We start from the raw sequence: 16,174 nt of genomic DNA, 5'->3' as shown, positions 1-16,174 counted from the left end.
CAAAAACAACTCTTTTTATCTTAAAATAATAATACATTTAATCAGGATTTTGGTTTTCTTTTTTTTGATATCTCATCCATTTTAACTTTGATTTTGGCCCGTGAGCTATCTTTTTGAAGGGAATTTCATGATATACAAGATGGTCCAAAATTTACTAAATTTTGCACATTTAGAGCATCAGCATCAGTGAATGCAAAATAGTATAAGAATTCATTTTTGCACATTTAACCTCAAAAATCACTGACATCAGTTTAGTCAAACTTGTGTAAAATAGTATTAGAGTTACAACAACCGTACAAATATACAATATTACTATTGATGTGTAAATTGATAAAGAAATAATAAAAAATGAGAGAGAGAGAGAGAGAGAGAGAGAGAGAGAGATTTGATAAAGAAATAATAATTTAATAAAATGTAGAATAAATTAGATAATCATTTTTTTAAAAGAAATAAAATAGATAATCTGAAGTAGGATATTTTGAAAAATGGTTTTATGAAATAGAAAAGTAGCTGCTTATGCTAAAATAGACAAGAGTTCTTGCATGAGCTAATGCAAATGCTCTTACTATCCCAAATTGCCTCCACAATATGAGTTTGAATACTATTTTTCAGATTTTGCACATTTTTAACTTGATTTGTTTAAAGATAATTATAAATTGTAAACCATTTTTCCAAGGCATTTAATGATCAAATTGTTCCCCAAGTTATTGTGGGCCCTTAGTCTCTCTAACTCTTAGGCCTATAAAGATGCCAAATGAAATATGTTTATTAAACAATTCCCTCTCTGAGGTTTCCTCACAAACGCAAACACAATTTTGTTAAGAGAATGAAGTTATAAGACAACTTATGTCATAATTTATTTTAGCATATGCTTTATTTATTCAACAAGATTTACGTACAGTACTTAAGTGCTATTTCTTAGGCTCCCATTTTAAGATTTTGGCATGTGAATTTTTTCTCATGGGATGAAAATGTATTTTTTAGTTAAGTAGACACATGACTGAACAGGGAAACCTAAGGAACAATAAGTATTAGACCTAAATTTTATCTTTATTTTTTTAGGATATGAGACCTTATATGCTCTTAACTTGAGGTTGGTAATAAAAACAATTAGACATTAAGTGACCAACCACATTTAGAAAATCCTAAGATTAACGGGGGGATTGATTGATGGGTGTCTGGTGTTTTGGTAACACACCCTAAGTGACCAACCACATTTAGAAAATCTTATGATTAATGGAGGATTGACCGATGGGTATCTGGTGCTTTGGTAACCTGATATAACGGATTCGGGGTATCCTATCTCAAAATAAAAATAAATAAATAAATAGGGGTACTGTGGGGGGTATATTTTTCCCCAGCATGGGTGCTTATTATAGTCATACTCATAGAAGTGATCATTTGCAAAATCCGAATACGAAAACGTGGAAGTCTTAAAAACCCTGACGCAATGGGAGAGGAGAAGGGTTTAGCAGAATCAGAAGAACCAAAACCCTCTCTATTTCCTCTATTTCCTGCTTCGGACGCCTCTCAATCCCAGTCTCAGCAACTCGTCACTCCAACCCCCCCATGTCAATGGCTCTCAAACTCCAGCTTCACCGCCGACCTCTCCGTCATCAACGACGCCGTTTCCATCCAACCACAATTAGAAGAAGAAGAAGAAGAAGAAGAAGAACCAGAAGAGAAGCAACCTAAATCAAAGGAGTATGAGTTTCTTGAATCCGACCAAGACGATAACAAAAAGAATTCTAAGAATAAGAAGAAGAAGAAGAAGAAGAAGAAGAAACGGAAACGGTCCAAAGAGAGAGCAGACGGTGCCAGAAAGTCCGGTGTTCGAGCTTGGGCTGGTTCCGATTCCAATTCCAATTCCAATACCAAAGATTATTACTTCGAATCGCGTGGCGATCCCGATAATTTGGCTTTCGGCTCCCTTTACAGGTTAGTTTACCTTCAATTGCATATTTACTACATCATGCACAAACATATATACATGAACTCTTTTTAGTTTTAGGATTCTTAGTTTGACTTGTGTGCTAGTGGTTTCTCTAAAAAGCCTAGTAAATTCATTTCTTAAATTCAACTCCACCACAAAAAACAAAACATTATAGTGATTAATTTTTAGTTCTATTAAGTTTTGGACACAACCATTTCCACACTCAAATTCAAAACATGCTTAAGTGTCGGTTTGTGATGGGTGAATTCAAGTTCACTTTTTCACGAGTACCAATGGCAGTCCCATGTGCAAGTGTTGATTTCTAACCACAAGTTCACACCCGAGCATGTTGTGGATTTGGGTTTTGAAGTAGTTGTGTCTGCAGGCGGACTCTTCTTTCCTCCTAAGAAAACAATTGATGCACTTCGATGTTATTGGTTTAAAGGCTGAAGGTTTAAAGTTCTCACTTTACTGCAGGATGGATATTGCCCGCTACAAACCTCATAACCCTTTGAAGCTATCCGGCCTTTCTTATCAAGGTTTGTACTGGTGGAACCGGACAGGTGCAATGTTGGACAGAGATGGTGATCTTGATGCATTGGATAGTAAACTAGTATCTGCTGGTCGTTATTGGTCTGCAAAGTACACAGCTTTGGAGCGCCATAAGAGCTTAAAGCGTGTACGTCTTCTTGCACCCATAAAGACGACAGCAGATGATTTCATTCCTTTATCAGACATTCATACCTCCCATGAAGGTGTGGATAGTGGTTCTGTCTCGAGAGCTTCAATAATTGAAGAATCTTGGGAAGATGAAGTTCTACGCAGAACACGGGACTTCAACAAATTGACAAGGGAGAACCCACATGATGAAAAGGTCTGGTTAGCTTTTGCAGAGTTCCAGGACAGGGTTGCGGGTATGCAACCCCAGAAAGGTGCTCGCTTGCAGACACTTGAAAAGAAGATAAGCATACTGGAGAAGGCAGCTGAGCTTAACCCAGAAAATGAAGATTTGTTGCTTTGTCTTCTGAAGGCTTATCAGAACAGAGATAACATCGATGTCTTGATTAGTAGATGGGAAAAGATACTCATGCAGCATCCAGGGAGTTACAAATTGTGGAGGGAGTTCCTGCATGTTGTTCAAGGAGATTTCTCCAGGTTCAAGGTTTCAGACATGAGAAAAATGTATGCACATGCAATCCAGGCTCTATCTGCTGCATCCAGCAAGCACTTTAGGCAGGTTCTCAATCTAACATATCCCAGCTTTTCTTTTTCATGAGGATGGCTAAATGAATAATATATAGATGAAATTATCTTTTATATCTCTACTTTTACTGTCTTGGACAATCAAAGCCACTAACACATGGTTCCTATTAATGCTTGTGGATAGTTTAAGTTTCAGATTTCAATAGTTCATTTTGCATACATACTGCACGGTGTCTCTATTCATATGTTCTGGCTTTGTTTTCAAGCTTTGTATATATTGTTGGAACTGTTTTTAATATCATAAGCTTTTGTGATGATTGATTTCCTAACATGGTATCAGAGCCCTGTCTGGCTAAGCGTTTTTTAATCAAGTTTTGGCTTCCTTCTGTTCGTACATGTGAGGGCTGCATGCTTGTAAGTCCTGTTCTTCATTCAGGACTGTTAGTGAGCTTGCACATGAGGGAAAATGTTGGTGCAAATTTTATTTACATTGTTGGACATATTTTCCAAAGTTAGCTCAGACTTTTGGGATATTGCTTTCCTGAAAAAGAAAAAACAAAGCTTTTGCATGTGGATATTAGAAGGTTATCTACATATGCAACCTAGGATTATCTAGATTGCAGGATGCCTGGACCAGGTTCCTATGCATTGTATTGCTGCTTTAGGGAAACGCTTAATGATTGACAATTTACGAAAAAGGAAGGTTTGGATATTGGATTGGTGCTACATGTGCAAGTGTAATGGTGAATCAGTTGATCATCTTTTTCTTCATTGTCTGGTTGCTAACTTGCTATGTGGTCTATGGTGTTTGGTTTGTTTGGAGTAAGCTGGGTTATGTCACAATCTGTAGTGGGGCTTCTAGCATGTTGGCAAGGCAGATTTTGTCGTCATCGAAATGGGTATATATGGTTGATTGTTCCTCATTGCTTATTGTGGTGTCTTTGGAAAGAGGGAAATAGTAGGTGCTTTGAAGATAATGAGAGATCCATACCAGACCTAAAGTTATTTTTCTTTAGAACTTTAATGGATTGGTTGGCTGCTTTGCTAAACCAATCATTTTTTTTCTTTTCTTGATTTCCTAGGTTCTTGTAATTTTTGTTCTTGAATTGTTTAACCCCTTGTACACTCCCTGTGTACTAGGGTTTTTTGATATCAATAAACTTCTTACTTATCAAAAAAAAGGTTCCTATGCATTGTAGACTTTTATTTGCGCCACCAGGTTTTGGTGACCCAGAGAATACACAATTATTCTAATTTTCCTTATTGAAAGTGATAGTAAAAACATAATAGATTAAATCATAAAAAAGAAAAAGGAAAAGAGAACTTTAAATATATAATTTAGTGGAAGAGGTTGGTGGGCAGAACCAAACATATAAAAGCCACTATTTTGAAGGGTGGGAGGTTTTCTCTTTTGAAGAGTTCTTATATACATAAAATAAAATAAAATAAAAAGAAGAAGAAAAAAAAGAGTTCTTGGTCTAGTTATTGGCCTATTTTTTTATTTTTCTCTTTTTGCCATGGCTATCCATGTTCCAAAGAGAATTGAGACAGCAGGATTTATTGTAAGGAATGGTTAATTTTACTGTGAAAACAATGGAACAGAGGTTAGCAGGATGATAACAAAAATATTTATAAGTTATGGGGGTTTTGAGAAGAATTGAGGTTCACTATTCTTGCTCGAAGTTGCTTGCTTTTTGGTTGTGCAGAAAATTTGCTGTTGGAAGAGTGTGTGTGGTTTCCCTCTTCCCCCCCTCCCCCGGAAATCTAGGGTATGTTTGGTTGGAGTGAAAAGTGGGTGGATGGAAAATAAAGGAGAGAAAAGTGGGGAGAAAATGGTTGGAGTGTTTGTTTGGTTGGGAGGGGAGAGGGGAGAGAAAACTGGTGGGGTCTGTGTGTTTTCTCCCCGTGCCCACCAAAAATCTATCTCCCCAAATTGGGGAGATTATAGGAGAGAAAACAAGGAGCTTGCTCCTTGTTACTTTTGGACAGATATACCCCAGCATGCATTCTGGACATTTGGGCTTTTGGCTTCTTTTTAATTTTTTTTTTTTGGCACTTTTCTAGACATTGCCTTCTTCTTCTTCTTCTTCTTTCTTTATTATTATTATTATTATTATTATTATTTTGTCTCTTTTCTCTTTAGTTTTGTTGGGTTTTTTTTTTTTTTTTTTTTTTTGTTTTTTAGAAAATAGTTTTGGATTAATTTCTTAACCTTTTGTATTTTATTTTTTTCATTTTAATGAAATGCCTATCTATACACAATTGTTTAAAAAGTATATAATGTGCTACTTTTTATTTTATTTAATAGGGACATTATGGTAAATTTATACCAATTCTATTTTCAATCCTCTCATTTTTTATCTTAACCAAACAACAAAGTTTTCCATCTCTCCACTTTTCCACCCTCCCAACCAAACACAAATGAGGGAAACTAAAATCTTTTTATCCTCCCACTTTTCCATTCTCCCAATCAAATGGACCCCTAGTGACAAGGAACAGTAATATTTAACCCAAAAAGCTTTCACTAACCATGGTTAGGGTTGATCAAGAGAATCATATCAAAATTTGGAAGTTTAGTGACAAGGAATGGTAATATTTTTAACCCAAAAAGCTTTTACTAGCCATGGTTAGGGCTTGGTCAAGAGCATCTTTTCAAAATTTGGAATATGTTGTTCTTATAAAAAAAATTTGGAATATATTGTTACTTTTATTAACGGAAGGATTGATGTGTTGATTTCCTTCAACCTCAAGGGAAGGGAGTGTCATATCTCTTTTTGGGGCGAATGCCTTAAGGGCATTGGTTTATTAAATATTTTTAGAAACTTTTTATGGGATATGAAGAAAACAATTGATTTTTTTGACAGCATTTTATATTTCTTATGAAAGTGGTATTAAAATTTTCCTTAAATAGTCTATTAACAAATTCCTTATAAGGGCACCCGTTAATTGGATCCTTTTGTGATTTACCTTTTTCTTAATCCTGGTTTTGTTCAAGCCTTTTAGGATTGAGAATTGAATCCATTGCTCCCTTTTTGATTTACTATATTCAAAGTTACCATCAGGAATTGGGAAAAAGTTTTGAGTGCAATGGAGGAATAAATTCAAAGAGAGTTCAATGACAAATTTTTATTTTTTAATGTTTTTAGGGTCAGATTGCCCCTTCCTAAGTGTAAGCATAGGAAACCTTGGTGCGATATTTAGGCTGTAATTTTCTTCTCCTTTTTTGAGATTTTGCTTCAAACAACCTGATGCTAGAAAATCCTGCATCCTTGATCTCTAATTTTAGTTGCTCAAAAGCCAACAAGATCTAATACTTCTCATACCTAACCATTCCTGAACCCCTATGTGTCAAATTCTAACCAAGAACCCATCAAGAAACTTCACTGTGAAATGACCAAAAAAAAAAAAAAAAAAAGGAAAAAAAAAAGGAGAGAAATTTCATTATAGTTTTGAATCCCTTAAGGTCCTGCTTCACGACTTCAGTCCTAGCAGCTGGGATTATTGAATAATGTAAATCTGTGCACAAGCATATGCAAACAGGTTAAAAAGCGGTAGATAGCTTGTGTCCTAGGTCATCACAATGAAATGGGTAGAAGGAAAGAGCCATATACTATCTCAGCAAGAAGTTCAGTGATTATGAGACAAGGTATCGGGTTCTACAAAAGATCTGTCACACTCTTACATGGACCTCACAATGCCTATGCTACTACATGTTGAACCATACAGCCATGCTGATTGCAAGGATGGAACTACTGGAGTATCTCTTTGAAAAGCCAGCCTCAAACGCCAGAAAGCAATGTATTTTCCCTGAAAAAGTTTTTCACAGAGGATAACTTCACCAAGAAAATATTTTCCTTGAAAACAAATAGGACATTAGTCATTCAAAAATTTATCTTTTAAATAATGGATGCATATTGATCTGACTTAACCAACAACTAAAAAAAGGGCAAATAGTTGTGGTTTATCAATATGTAGTAGGTTATGAATAGATATTCTGACATTTTTAACAGTGTTATGTTTTTCATCTTTTTATTTTATTTTTCATGGCACGGGTTAAATAAAAAAAAAAAAAAACCTTCGTAGAACATGTTATGTCACCTCATTTTGGTTTTTATGTGTTCTCGTTTAATGCAGGTTCATCAATCTGCAAAGCCATCAGATACTGCAATTGTTCAGCTGGAACTTGGTCTTGTTGATATATTCCTCAGTCTATGCAGGTTCGAGTGGCAGGCTGGCTACCAGGAGTTGGCTACTGCATTGTTCCAGGCTGAAATTGAATTTAGTTTGTTTTGTCCTTTACTCCTGACTGAGCAGAGTAGAAGGAGACTTTTTGAGCACTTTTGGAATAGTGACGGTGCAAGAGTTGGAGAAGAAGATGCCCTTGGTTGGTCCACATGGTTGGAGAGAGAGGAGGAGAATAGGCAAAAGGTTATCAAAGACGAGGAGAGCACACGTGATAATGAAAAAGGTGGCTGGACAGGTTGGTCAGAGCCACTTTTCAAAGATCAGGATGGTAGTAGAAATTCAATAAACGCAGCCAACAATAACTTAGATGTTGGGGAGCTTCAGGAGGAATTNGTTTTTATGTGTTCTCGTTTAATGCAGGTTCATCAATCTGCAAAGCCATCAGATACTGCAATTGTTCAGCTGGAACTTGGTCTTGTTGATATATTCCTCAGTCTATGCAGGTTCGAGTGGCAGGCTGGCTACCAGGAGTTGGCTACTGCATTGTTCCAGGCTGAAATTGAATTTAGTTTGTTTTGTCCTTTACTCCTGACTGAGCAGAGTAGAAGGAGACTTTTTGAGCACTTTTGGAATAGTGACGGTGCAAGAGTTGGAGAAGAAGATGCCCTTGGTTGGTCCACATGGTTGGAGAGAGAGGAGGAGAATAGGCAAAAGGTTATCAAAGACGAGGAGAGCACACGTGATAATGAAAAAGGTGGCTGGACAGGTTGGTCAGAGCCACTTTTCAAAGATCAGGATGGTAGTAGAAATTCAATAAACGCAGCCAACAATAACTTGGATGTTGGGGAGCTTCAGGAGGAATTTGAGGATGAAGATGTCAAGGAGGAAGATGAAACTGAAGCTTTGCTGAAAAAATTAGGTATTGATGTTGAAGCTGAGGCTAGTTGTGAGGTTAAAGAAACTTCAACTTGGGCTAGATGGTCAGAAGAAGAGTCATCTAGGGACTGTGATCAATGGATGCCTCTTCGCAGGAAATCTGGTTTCTCTCTTTCTCCCTCCCTCGTGTATCTATGAGATTTACTGTATCAAAGCTTTTCTTAGGTGTTCATTTCTGAAGTTATTTGTATCTGTTCACAAATAAATACTCATGTTTTGAAAACTGAATTTCACCATGAAACAGCTGGGGCCCGCATGGTGATGGGACACCTGATAGAGAAGGTGATGAGCAACTTTTGAGGGTTATATTGTATGAAGATGTCAATGAATACCTGTTTTCATTAAGCTCAGTAGAGGCCCGTTTATCTCTCATGTCCCAATTCATTGATTTCTTTGGTGGGAAAATATCTCAATGGTAAGTTCTCTATTGATACCAATACCATACCTAATTTCCTCATCTATTTGTGCTCCTACTCTAAGCTTGATTTGTACTTGTTTGTTTCCCCCTTTTCCCTTTTCCTAGAAACATCCAAACATAAATTGAAATTTGAGTTTTGCAATGAAATAATAGATCATGTTTTTCTTTTTCAACAAATACTGATTATTATTTTTTTATTTTTTATTTTTTTTGGGGATAGGTATAAATACTGAACCAATTTTTGCATATGAATTGTTTTGTCCCATTGCTTGGAACTTTATGGGTATAATATAAAATCATTAGATCTGAAATGTGAAACAGTGGCATGGGATGGGTAGTCTGTGGCTGTGTAGTGGAGACCTAGTTTTAGAAAATAACTAGCATAACTGAGGGTTGGTGTCATTAAGTGGTCTAAATTGATTGATGGGTTATATTGTTATGAAAAATGAACTCATACAGTTAATCTATATAGTTGGGTTTGTTAATAGTAATTATAACTTTTTTTTTTTTTGGGGAGGGGGGGTGGGGGGCACTTGGGGGGCTGTATACACACAGAAAGAGTATCTTTGGGAGTAGTTCTTCAATAATTCATTTCTGAATGGAACCACTTTTGACAATATGTGGGGAACTTCTAAGTTTTTTGTTCCTTTTTTTTGGCTATCTTCTCATACAGCTTTCAGAATTAGAAAGGCCAATTGACTCTTGTTTTAACATGCGATTGTGACATTTTCCCATAACTTTCTTTGCACACTTGCACATATGCCTAGGTGCCTATCTTGTTAATGAGAACTTTTGAGGCTTGGTTAGAAGATATAAATGGATGAACCTAAGTACACAGACACTACAGCTGGGTGAACAAATCACTTCATATTTTCTCCATTAGAAAATAAAATATATTAGAAGAGTGCAAAAAGGGTGTGTGATCCTAATACACAGAACATTTTTTTTATAAGTAGTAATGTTTTTTTATCATCTTAGGGAACTTTGGGTGTATATATGTACTATACATAATCTGTTCCCAATGTATTCTTTTTTTTTTTTTTGATAAGTAAAAAAAGAAAAAAGAATACATTGGGAACGGATTATGTATTTGTAATTTAATTTTAATTAATAAAACTGCTGTTAGTTATCAAAGAACAAGCTTACCTGTCAAAATTATTATTATTATTTTTTTTTTAAGTATCTTTGAAATCCAACATATTAATAAAAGAAAACAAACCACTACAACTGCCCATTCATATAAAAACATAATTTTTATGTCCAGAATTGCAGTTTTGTTCTTGCCAAAATAAATCCAATTGAACATGAATGTTACTGTGAACACTGAACAATTATGTTTAAAGTACAGAGTGCCAAAGGCAAAGTGAAAGGGCGAAGAGAAACAGGGAAAAGAACACACTTAGGTGAACATACCTCAATATTATATATATATATATATATATAACCATTAATTGTTTGAGTAAATCAAGAACAAATATATAAGAACTCTTTCTTGTAGTAGCATTAGAGCTCTAAATATGATTAATAAAGGTATTAACAGACCAAAGACCAACTTAGACTCAATGAAAATAAACCTAAGACAAGATATCCTATCTCAATTATCAAAATATCCTTATCATTCATGCTGCAGAAATTATAGATCTTAATTCCCTATACCTGTGGGGTAGCAAACAAAAACTTCAAAGAGATTTCCTATGGGGTGGTGTAGGCGATGAATTCAAAGTTCACTTAGTGAATTGGGATTCTTGCTGTGCTCCTATTTGTCATCGGGGATTGGGCATTAAGAAATTAACACTATTTAACCAAGCATTGTTGGGGAAATGGTTGTGGTGGTATGTAAGTAACAAATCGGCATTATGGAGGAGGATTATTGAGTTGAAGTATGGTTCTCCTAGTATGTATTGGTGTTCAAGGGAGGCTCAGGGCTCGTATGGTGTGGGTCTGTGGAAATATATCCATTGTTGGTGGGATAAATTTGTGTGTTACATCAGATATGATGTTGGTTGTGGTACTAGAGTCCAATTTTAGCATGATTTGTGGGGGAAAGCTAATTTTAAGGATTGATTTCCTGGTTTGTACCTCCTAGCTCAGGATAGTGAAGCTACTGTGGCTGATTATGTAGAATTTAGACATGATCATATTTATTGGCACCCAGTGTTCAATCCTGCTATGCAGGACTGGGAAGAAGAGGCCATGACTCAGTTATGAGAGTTTATGGGAATTGTATTTGTTTTGGGGAGGCCGAATAGTTGGTGAGGATTCCTTTGGAGAAAGAAGGATTTTAGGTAAAAATTTATCATTATGATTTGCAAGGGGGGAAGGGGGGGTGGGGTTACAGAATTTTCTTAGAAGTGTATTTGGAGAGTTTGCGTCCCACCTAGAATGGCTTTCTTATCTTGGTGTGCGGTCTTGGGTAGGGTTCTGACAGCGGACAATTTAAAGAAAAGGGGTATAGTTGTTATGAAGTGGTGCTTCATGTGCAAAGCTAATGTGGAGGATGTAAACCATTTGTTCTTACATTATTCTGTGGCATCAGATCTATGGGCTTTGATTTTCTACGTGATCTACATCTGGGAAGTCTTTGCGTCTTGGAAGTAGGGCTGGTCTGGTAGAGGAGGTAGTGGGAGGCTGTGGCGAGCTGTTCTGGCGTGTCTTATGTAGTGTATTTGTGTGAGCGGAATGCGTGGTGCTTTGAGGGAGATGAACTTACTGTGGTTTAATTAAAGAAAGTTTTACTGAAGATTTTATATGAATGGACCTCACTGACTCCCTTGTTCTTCATGGATGGGTTTCTTGATTTCTTGGCATCTTTGCCTTCTCATTAGTTGTGGATTTTTTTCTTTTCCCTTTTTGTTCTGTTTTTTTGAGCTCCCCGTCGTATACTGCCAGTGCCCATATATGCGGGCACCTGCTTTTTTTTTTTGTTGAAATTATTTACTTATCAAAAAATAGATTTGTCCCTAATTAAAGAATTAACCATAACTTACAACATGATATCCTAAAACTAAAATTGTTTTAACCCTAGCATACTTATAACTACAAAGGCATTAGCAACAAAGCTTTAGTTGCAAAACTTTGGGGTCGGCTATGGATCCTCAACAAACTAATTAGGGTTGGCCACATGTATTCTCACTCTTTGGTATAGTGTACTTAAATGATATCCTTAAAACCATGTGACTTTTGCTTCAATCGGATTTTACTCATTGACTCAAGAAATTAAATCTTGAATGGATGAAATTCCAAGTGGCAACAAATAATCTTCCATGGTTGCATCAGAGGATTTCCTAGGTTTTATTAATGTTTATATTATGTGTGCAACTGAAATCAGAATATACTGTTTTGTATAAATTCTTATATAAAATGTAATAATAACTGATCAGTGACATTAAGCTTTCTTCCCCAGCAGCATTTGCACAAACAATTCTAGTTGGATTGAGAAAGTCCTTAGCTTGGAGGCATTGCCAGATGCGATATTAAGTACTTTGAGAAGGGTTCATGATGCTTTAACCAAGGCTCAAAGCAGTTTGAGTAGTTTCAGTTTGGAAGAGCTTTTGGGCAGCACCAATGATATTTCTAAGAGAACTGACATGATGAAATTTCTCCGTAATGCGACCTTACTTTGTTTAACTGCTTTTCCACGTAATTACATCTTGGAAGAAGCTGCTTTAGTTGCTGAAGAGCTATCTGCCACGAAAATGAACTCTTCCCGCAGTTCAGATACCCCATGCCGAGTTCTTGCGAAGCGTCTGCTAAAAAGTGATCGACAGGTATTATATTTTTGTTGTTATATTTCATCCATGAAGGGGACACATATGTACATGTTATATCTCCCATTTGCCAAATACAAAAAACTTTTCCTTCCTTTCAGTTAAGCACCATATATGTTATTATTTCACTGGAGTTTGCTGCAAAACTACAGAAATGCTGATGTAATGCTTGCTTGAAGTCCTTTGGTCTGTTCTGTGAGCTTCTGTTGGTATTAATTGAAACAACTAGTTTCTGAAAAAAGGGTTTTGAAGTAGTCTTTTGAAGAGAAATTGATTCCTTTGTAAAATTGGCAATTGCTAGAAAGACACACAGATCATATGGTGATAGGATGCAAATTTTCAAGAGTATATTTCTCATTTGCTAATTTATTCATGGTCATATTCATCTATAATTGATATGCGTAGAGTTTCTGAATGTGTCAGTCCAACTGGTGACCGTATATTCTTGAATATTTCATAGTCTTGCGCTATTCATTGTACTAAGTTATCTTATTTACTGCGTGTCTAGTATTATGTATGTTGACCGGTTATTTTGGTATTGTAACAATAATAGCTTTCATTATTCCATCATGTTATCTTTGGTTATTGTACCAGGGTGTCCCTTTTTTTATATCAATAAAACTTATTACTTATCAAAAAAATGTTATCTTTGGTTATCACTTAAACAAGTTGGCTGCTATATATTTTCAAAGTGTGAAAAATTTTATTGAAAGAGTTTTTTAGTTTGCTGGATGTTCTCAAAGCATAATAGTTTTTAGTTTATAATAACAAAATGCCTTTTCTTGAGTTCCTTCTAGATTTTTTTTTTTTTTTTGATAAGTAATGTAAGAAATTTTATTTAAAAAAACCAACCAAGTACACTGGAAGTGTACTATAGTGGCACAAATCAAGAACTCAGATTACAACGATCAATAAGATCAAGGAGAGAAAAACAAGAATAGGAAGGCAAAACTAAACTCCACTCAAGGAGAGTACGGAAAAAGAAAAACTTAATGTTAAGAATAGACCGTTCACAATCCTCAAAGCATCTAGCATTCTGCTCCCACCATAAGCACCAAAACAAACAATGTGGCACAAACCTCCATAAACCTATATTTCGATGTCTACCAAACTTCTCCTGCCAAGAAGCTAACATCTCACTAACTTTATACGGCATAACCCAATGTATACCAAACAAACAAAAGAGCATAGACCATAGCTCATATACTATTGGACCATGAAGAAGAAGATGATCCACTAATTCCCAACACTTTTTACATATAAAGCACCACTACACTGTAATATGCCTTTTTGAAAGATTATTCGTAGTTAAGATCTTACCTAAGGTAGCAGTCGAAGAAAAGAACGCTACTCTAGGAGGAACCTTTGATTGCCACATCATTTTCCAAGGAAAATCAATGAAAAAAGGAGATAAAGAGTGATAGAAGCCTTGAACCTCAAAACCTCTTCTCATTGCTGGCTTCTAGCAAAGTTTGTCGTCACCAACACCCCGCACATTCATAGAATAAAGCACAACCCAAAAAAGATCCAACAATTTTGACTCCCAATCTTGTGGTGGATGACAGAGCCTAATGTTCCAATGAAGCCTCCCATTAGAGAAACGCATAACCTCCAACACAAAAAACTCCCTTGTTTTGACTAAAACTATACAATTCTGGAAATACTTCCTTAAGAGAACAACCCCTACACTATACATCCTCCCAAAAATTTATCCTAGTACCATCACCCACATCAAACCAAAGAAATTTAGAAAAGTCCAGCCAACCACTTCTAATGGATTTCCACACACTAACACCATAGGTCCCTAACATCGGTTTGGTACACCAACCACCCCTTTCATCCCCATATTTAGCCTCAATGACCTTCCTCCAAAGGGCATCTCTCTCCATTCCATATCTCCACAACCATTTGCCTAACAAAGCAGAATTAAATCTTCTTAGCTGCCAAATCCCTAAACCACCATGATTGGTTACAATCTGTCTCATTTTCATTAATTTAGTTTGATATGTCTTTTGAGACTTAGGTAAGTTTGGCATAAGTTGTAAGCTTTAGCTTTTAGCTTTTGTCTTTTAAATTTTATGTACAGCTTTATATTACCTCATTTTTTTTTTCTCCACTTTTTCTCACTTTTTCAAGGTACAAGTATACTTTAGCATACTTTCATAAAAAAATTTCAGCAAAAAGTTAGATAAACTGTTCCCAAACGAACACTTAAATTTTTAGCTTCTATTTTGAATGTTAAATAAATTTTGGCTACTTTAATTGTCATTTGTGGGGCTCATTCTGATGGAGAGGAGTCCTATTTAATGAGTTTACTATTAAATGATCATCTCTCTCTCTTCCTTTTTTCTTCTTAATTTTAATTTTAAGGAAAAATGAATAATCTAGAATTAGATCATTTTGATTTGTGTCCTTAGACACAGTGGCAGAATTGTAATTTCTTGCAAATTCTCTGCAGCAATTTACCTGGCCCCATGTTAGCATGTTTTCTTTATTAGTCATATAGACCGCCTGGTTATCTCTGATCATGAGTGCTTCCTCTATTGCGTTGGTTTGAATTTGTCTCTACATTATTTCTATTAATGTTTTATTATATAACATAATTTTGATTCATTACTATAGATTTTTTGAAATTTCTTTAGCTAATCTTGTTTCAAGAGACGATTTGGTCGTGCTTGTGCCTTATAATTTGATTACGAAGTGCCTTTCAATTTAATGATTTCTCAAAATTGATTGTTTATTAGAGCTTTCCATATTTGTATCAAACAACATAGTGAGTATTTTTTAGCAAATTGACCTTTCACCTAAAATAACAAAGAAAAGAAAAGAAATAGATTTTCTAATCTTTTGCGCTTTTGGCTAATATATTAACGTGTTGCAGGTTCTGTAATTATTTTTTTTTTTTTTTTGAAAGTAGATTCTGCAATTAAATTCTATCAGTATCTGATGTTTGACTACCTATTATCATTCTTGTGTGTGAACTTGAGATTTCCCATCTAAACCGGATCCTTGCTGCAGTCTTGACCAGCAGGTCTTCATATAGGCATAGAATGCCTTGTTTGGTAGCTTCGAAACTTCATCTATGATTCTCCCATCCACCACTTTGAACTTAACACTCTCCGTTCTACCAGTTATCTTCCTAATGTTTGCAAGACCGGCTGCAACTCTCATGCATGTCTTTGTTCCCCATACAAATTTCAATTACTCCCCCGACTTGACCAGCACTTAATGTAACACCCACCTTACTTAAATTTAATTTAATTGCTTCTAGAGTGAAATTGATGAATTATTTAATTTATTTTGAAGGTGATATTATTTTATATTATGATATCTACAAAAGAAGATGTAACGTGGAGAGTTATATTGTGGATTATTCATATTTAAATTTTAGTCTCCTTATTAGTTAAGGAAAAGGACAAGAGATTAAAACCTATTTGAATTAGGAATTTAAGTGTTATTGGAATCCTTTAGAGTTCTAGGCTTCTAGCCTATCAAAACAACCTTAATTTGAGTTTAATTGGGAATTAAAGTTTGGAAGCTTATTTAAGTTTTATGGGTTTCTTGAGGCTAAAGAGATAAGTTTTAGAGGGTCTATAAACTCCAACCCAAAGTAGGAAACATACTTAACGTGTAAAGCTGATTTTATATAAACATACATTAGTTTATTTACGCTTTGTTTGTTTCAGCAATGATGTATTCTAGAAATGAGTCATTTCCAAGAATTATTTTTTT

General features: G+C 35.4%; 1 protein-coding gene across 1 annotated transcript in view; it reads left to right on the top strand.

The window, feature by feature from the left end:
* The first annotated feature begins 1,322 nt into the window (after nt 1-1,322).
* Nucleotides 1,323-16,174, top strand: part of LOC112038520 (uncharacterized) — a 48,217-nt gene continuing 33,365 nt past the window's right edge. Inside the window, 5 exon segments of the mRNA XM_065777055.1 lie at nt 1,323-1,938; nt 2,411-3,170; nt 7,742-8,365; nt 8,512-8,672; nt 12,082-12,442. Coding sequence (XP_065633127.1) covers nt 1,451-1,938; nt 2,411-3,170; nt 7,742-8,365; nt 8,512-8,672; nt 12,082-12,442 — 2,394 coding nt within the window. The 5' untranslated portion in view covers nt 1,323-1,450.

The sequence above is a fragment of the Quercus suber genome, unplaced genomic scaffold, assembly GCF_002906115.3.
Source record: "Quercus suber isolate HL8 unplaced genomic scaffold, Cork oak 2.0 scaffold_147, whole genome shotgun sequence".
Taxonomy (NCBI): Eukaryota; Viridiplantae; Streptophyta; class Magnoliopsida; order Fagales; family Fagaceae; genus Quercus; species Quercus suber.
This window is presented reverse-complemented; position numbering and strand designations above follow the sequence as displayed.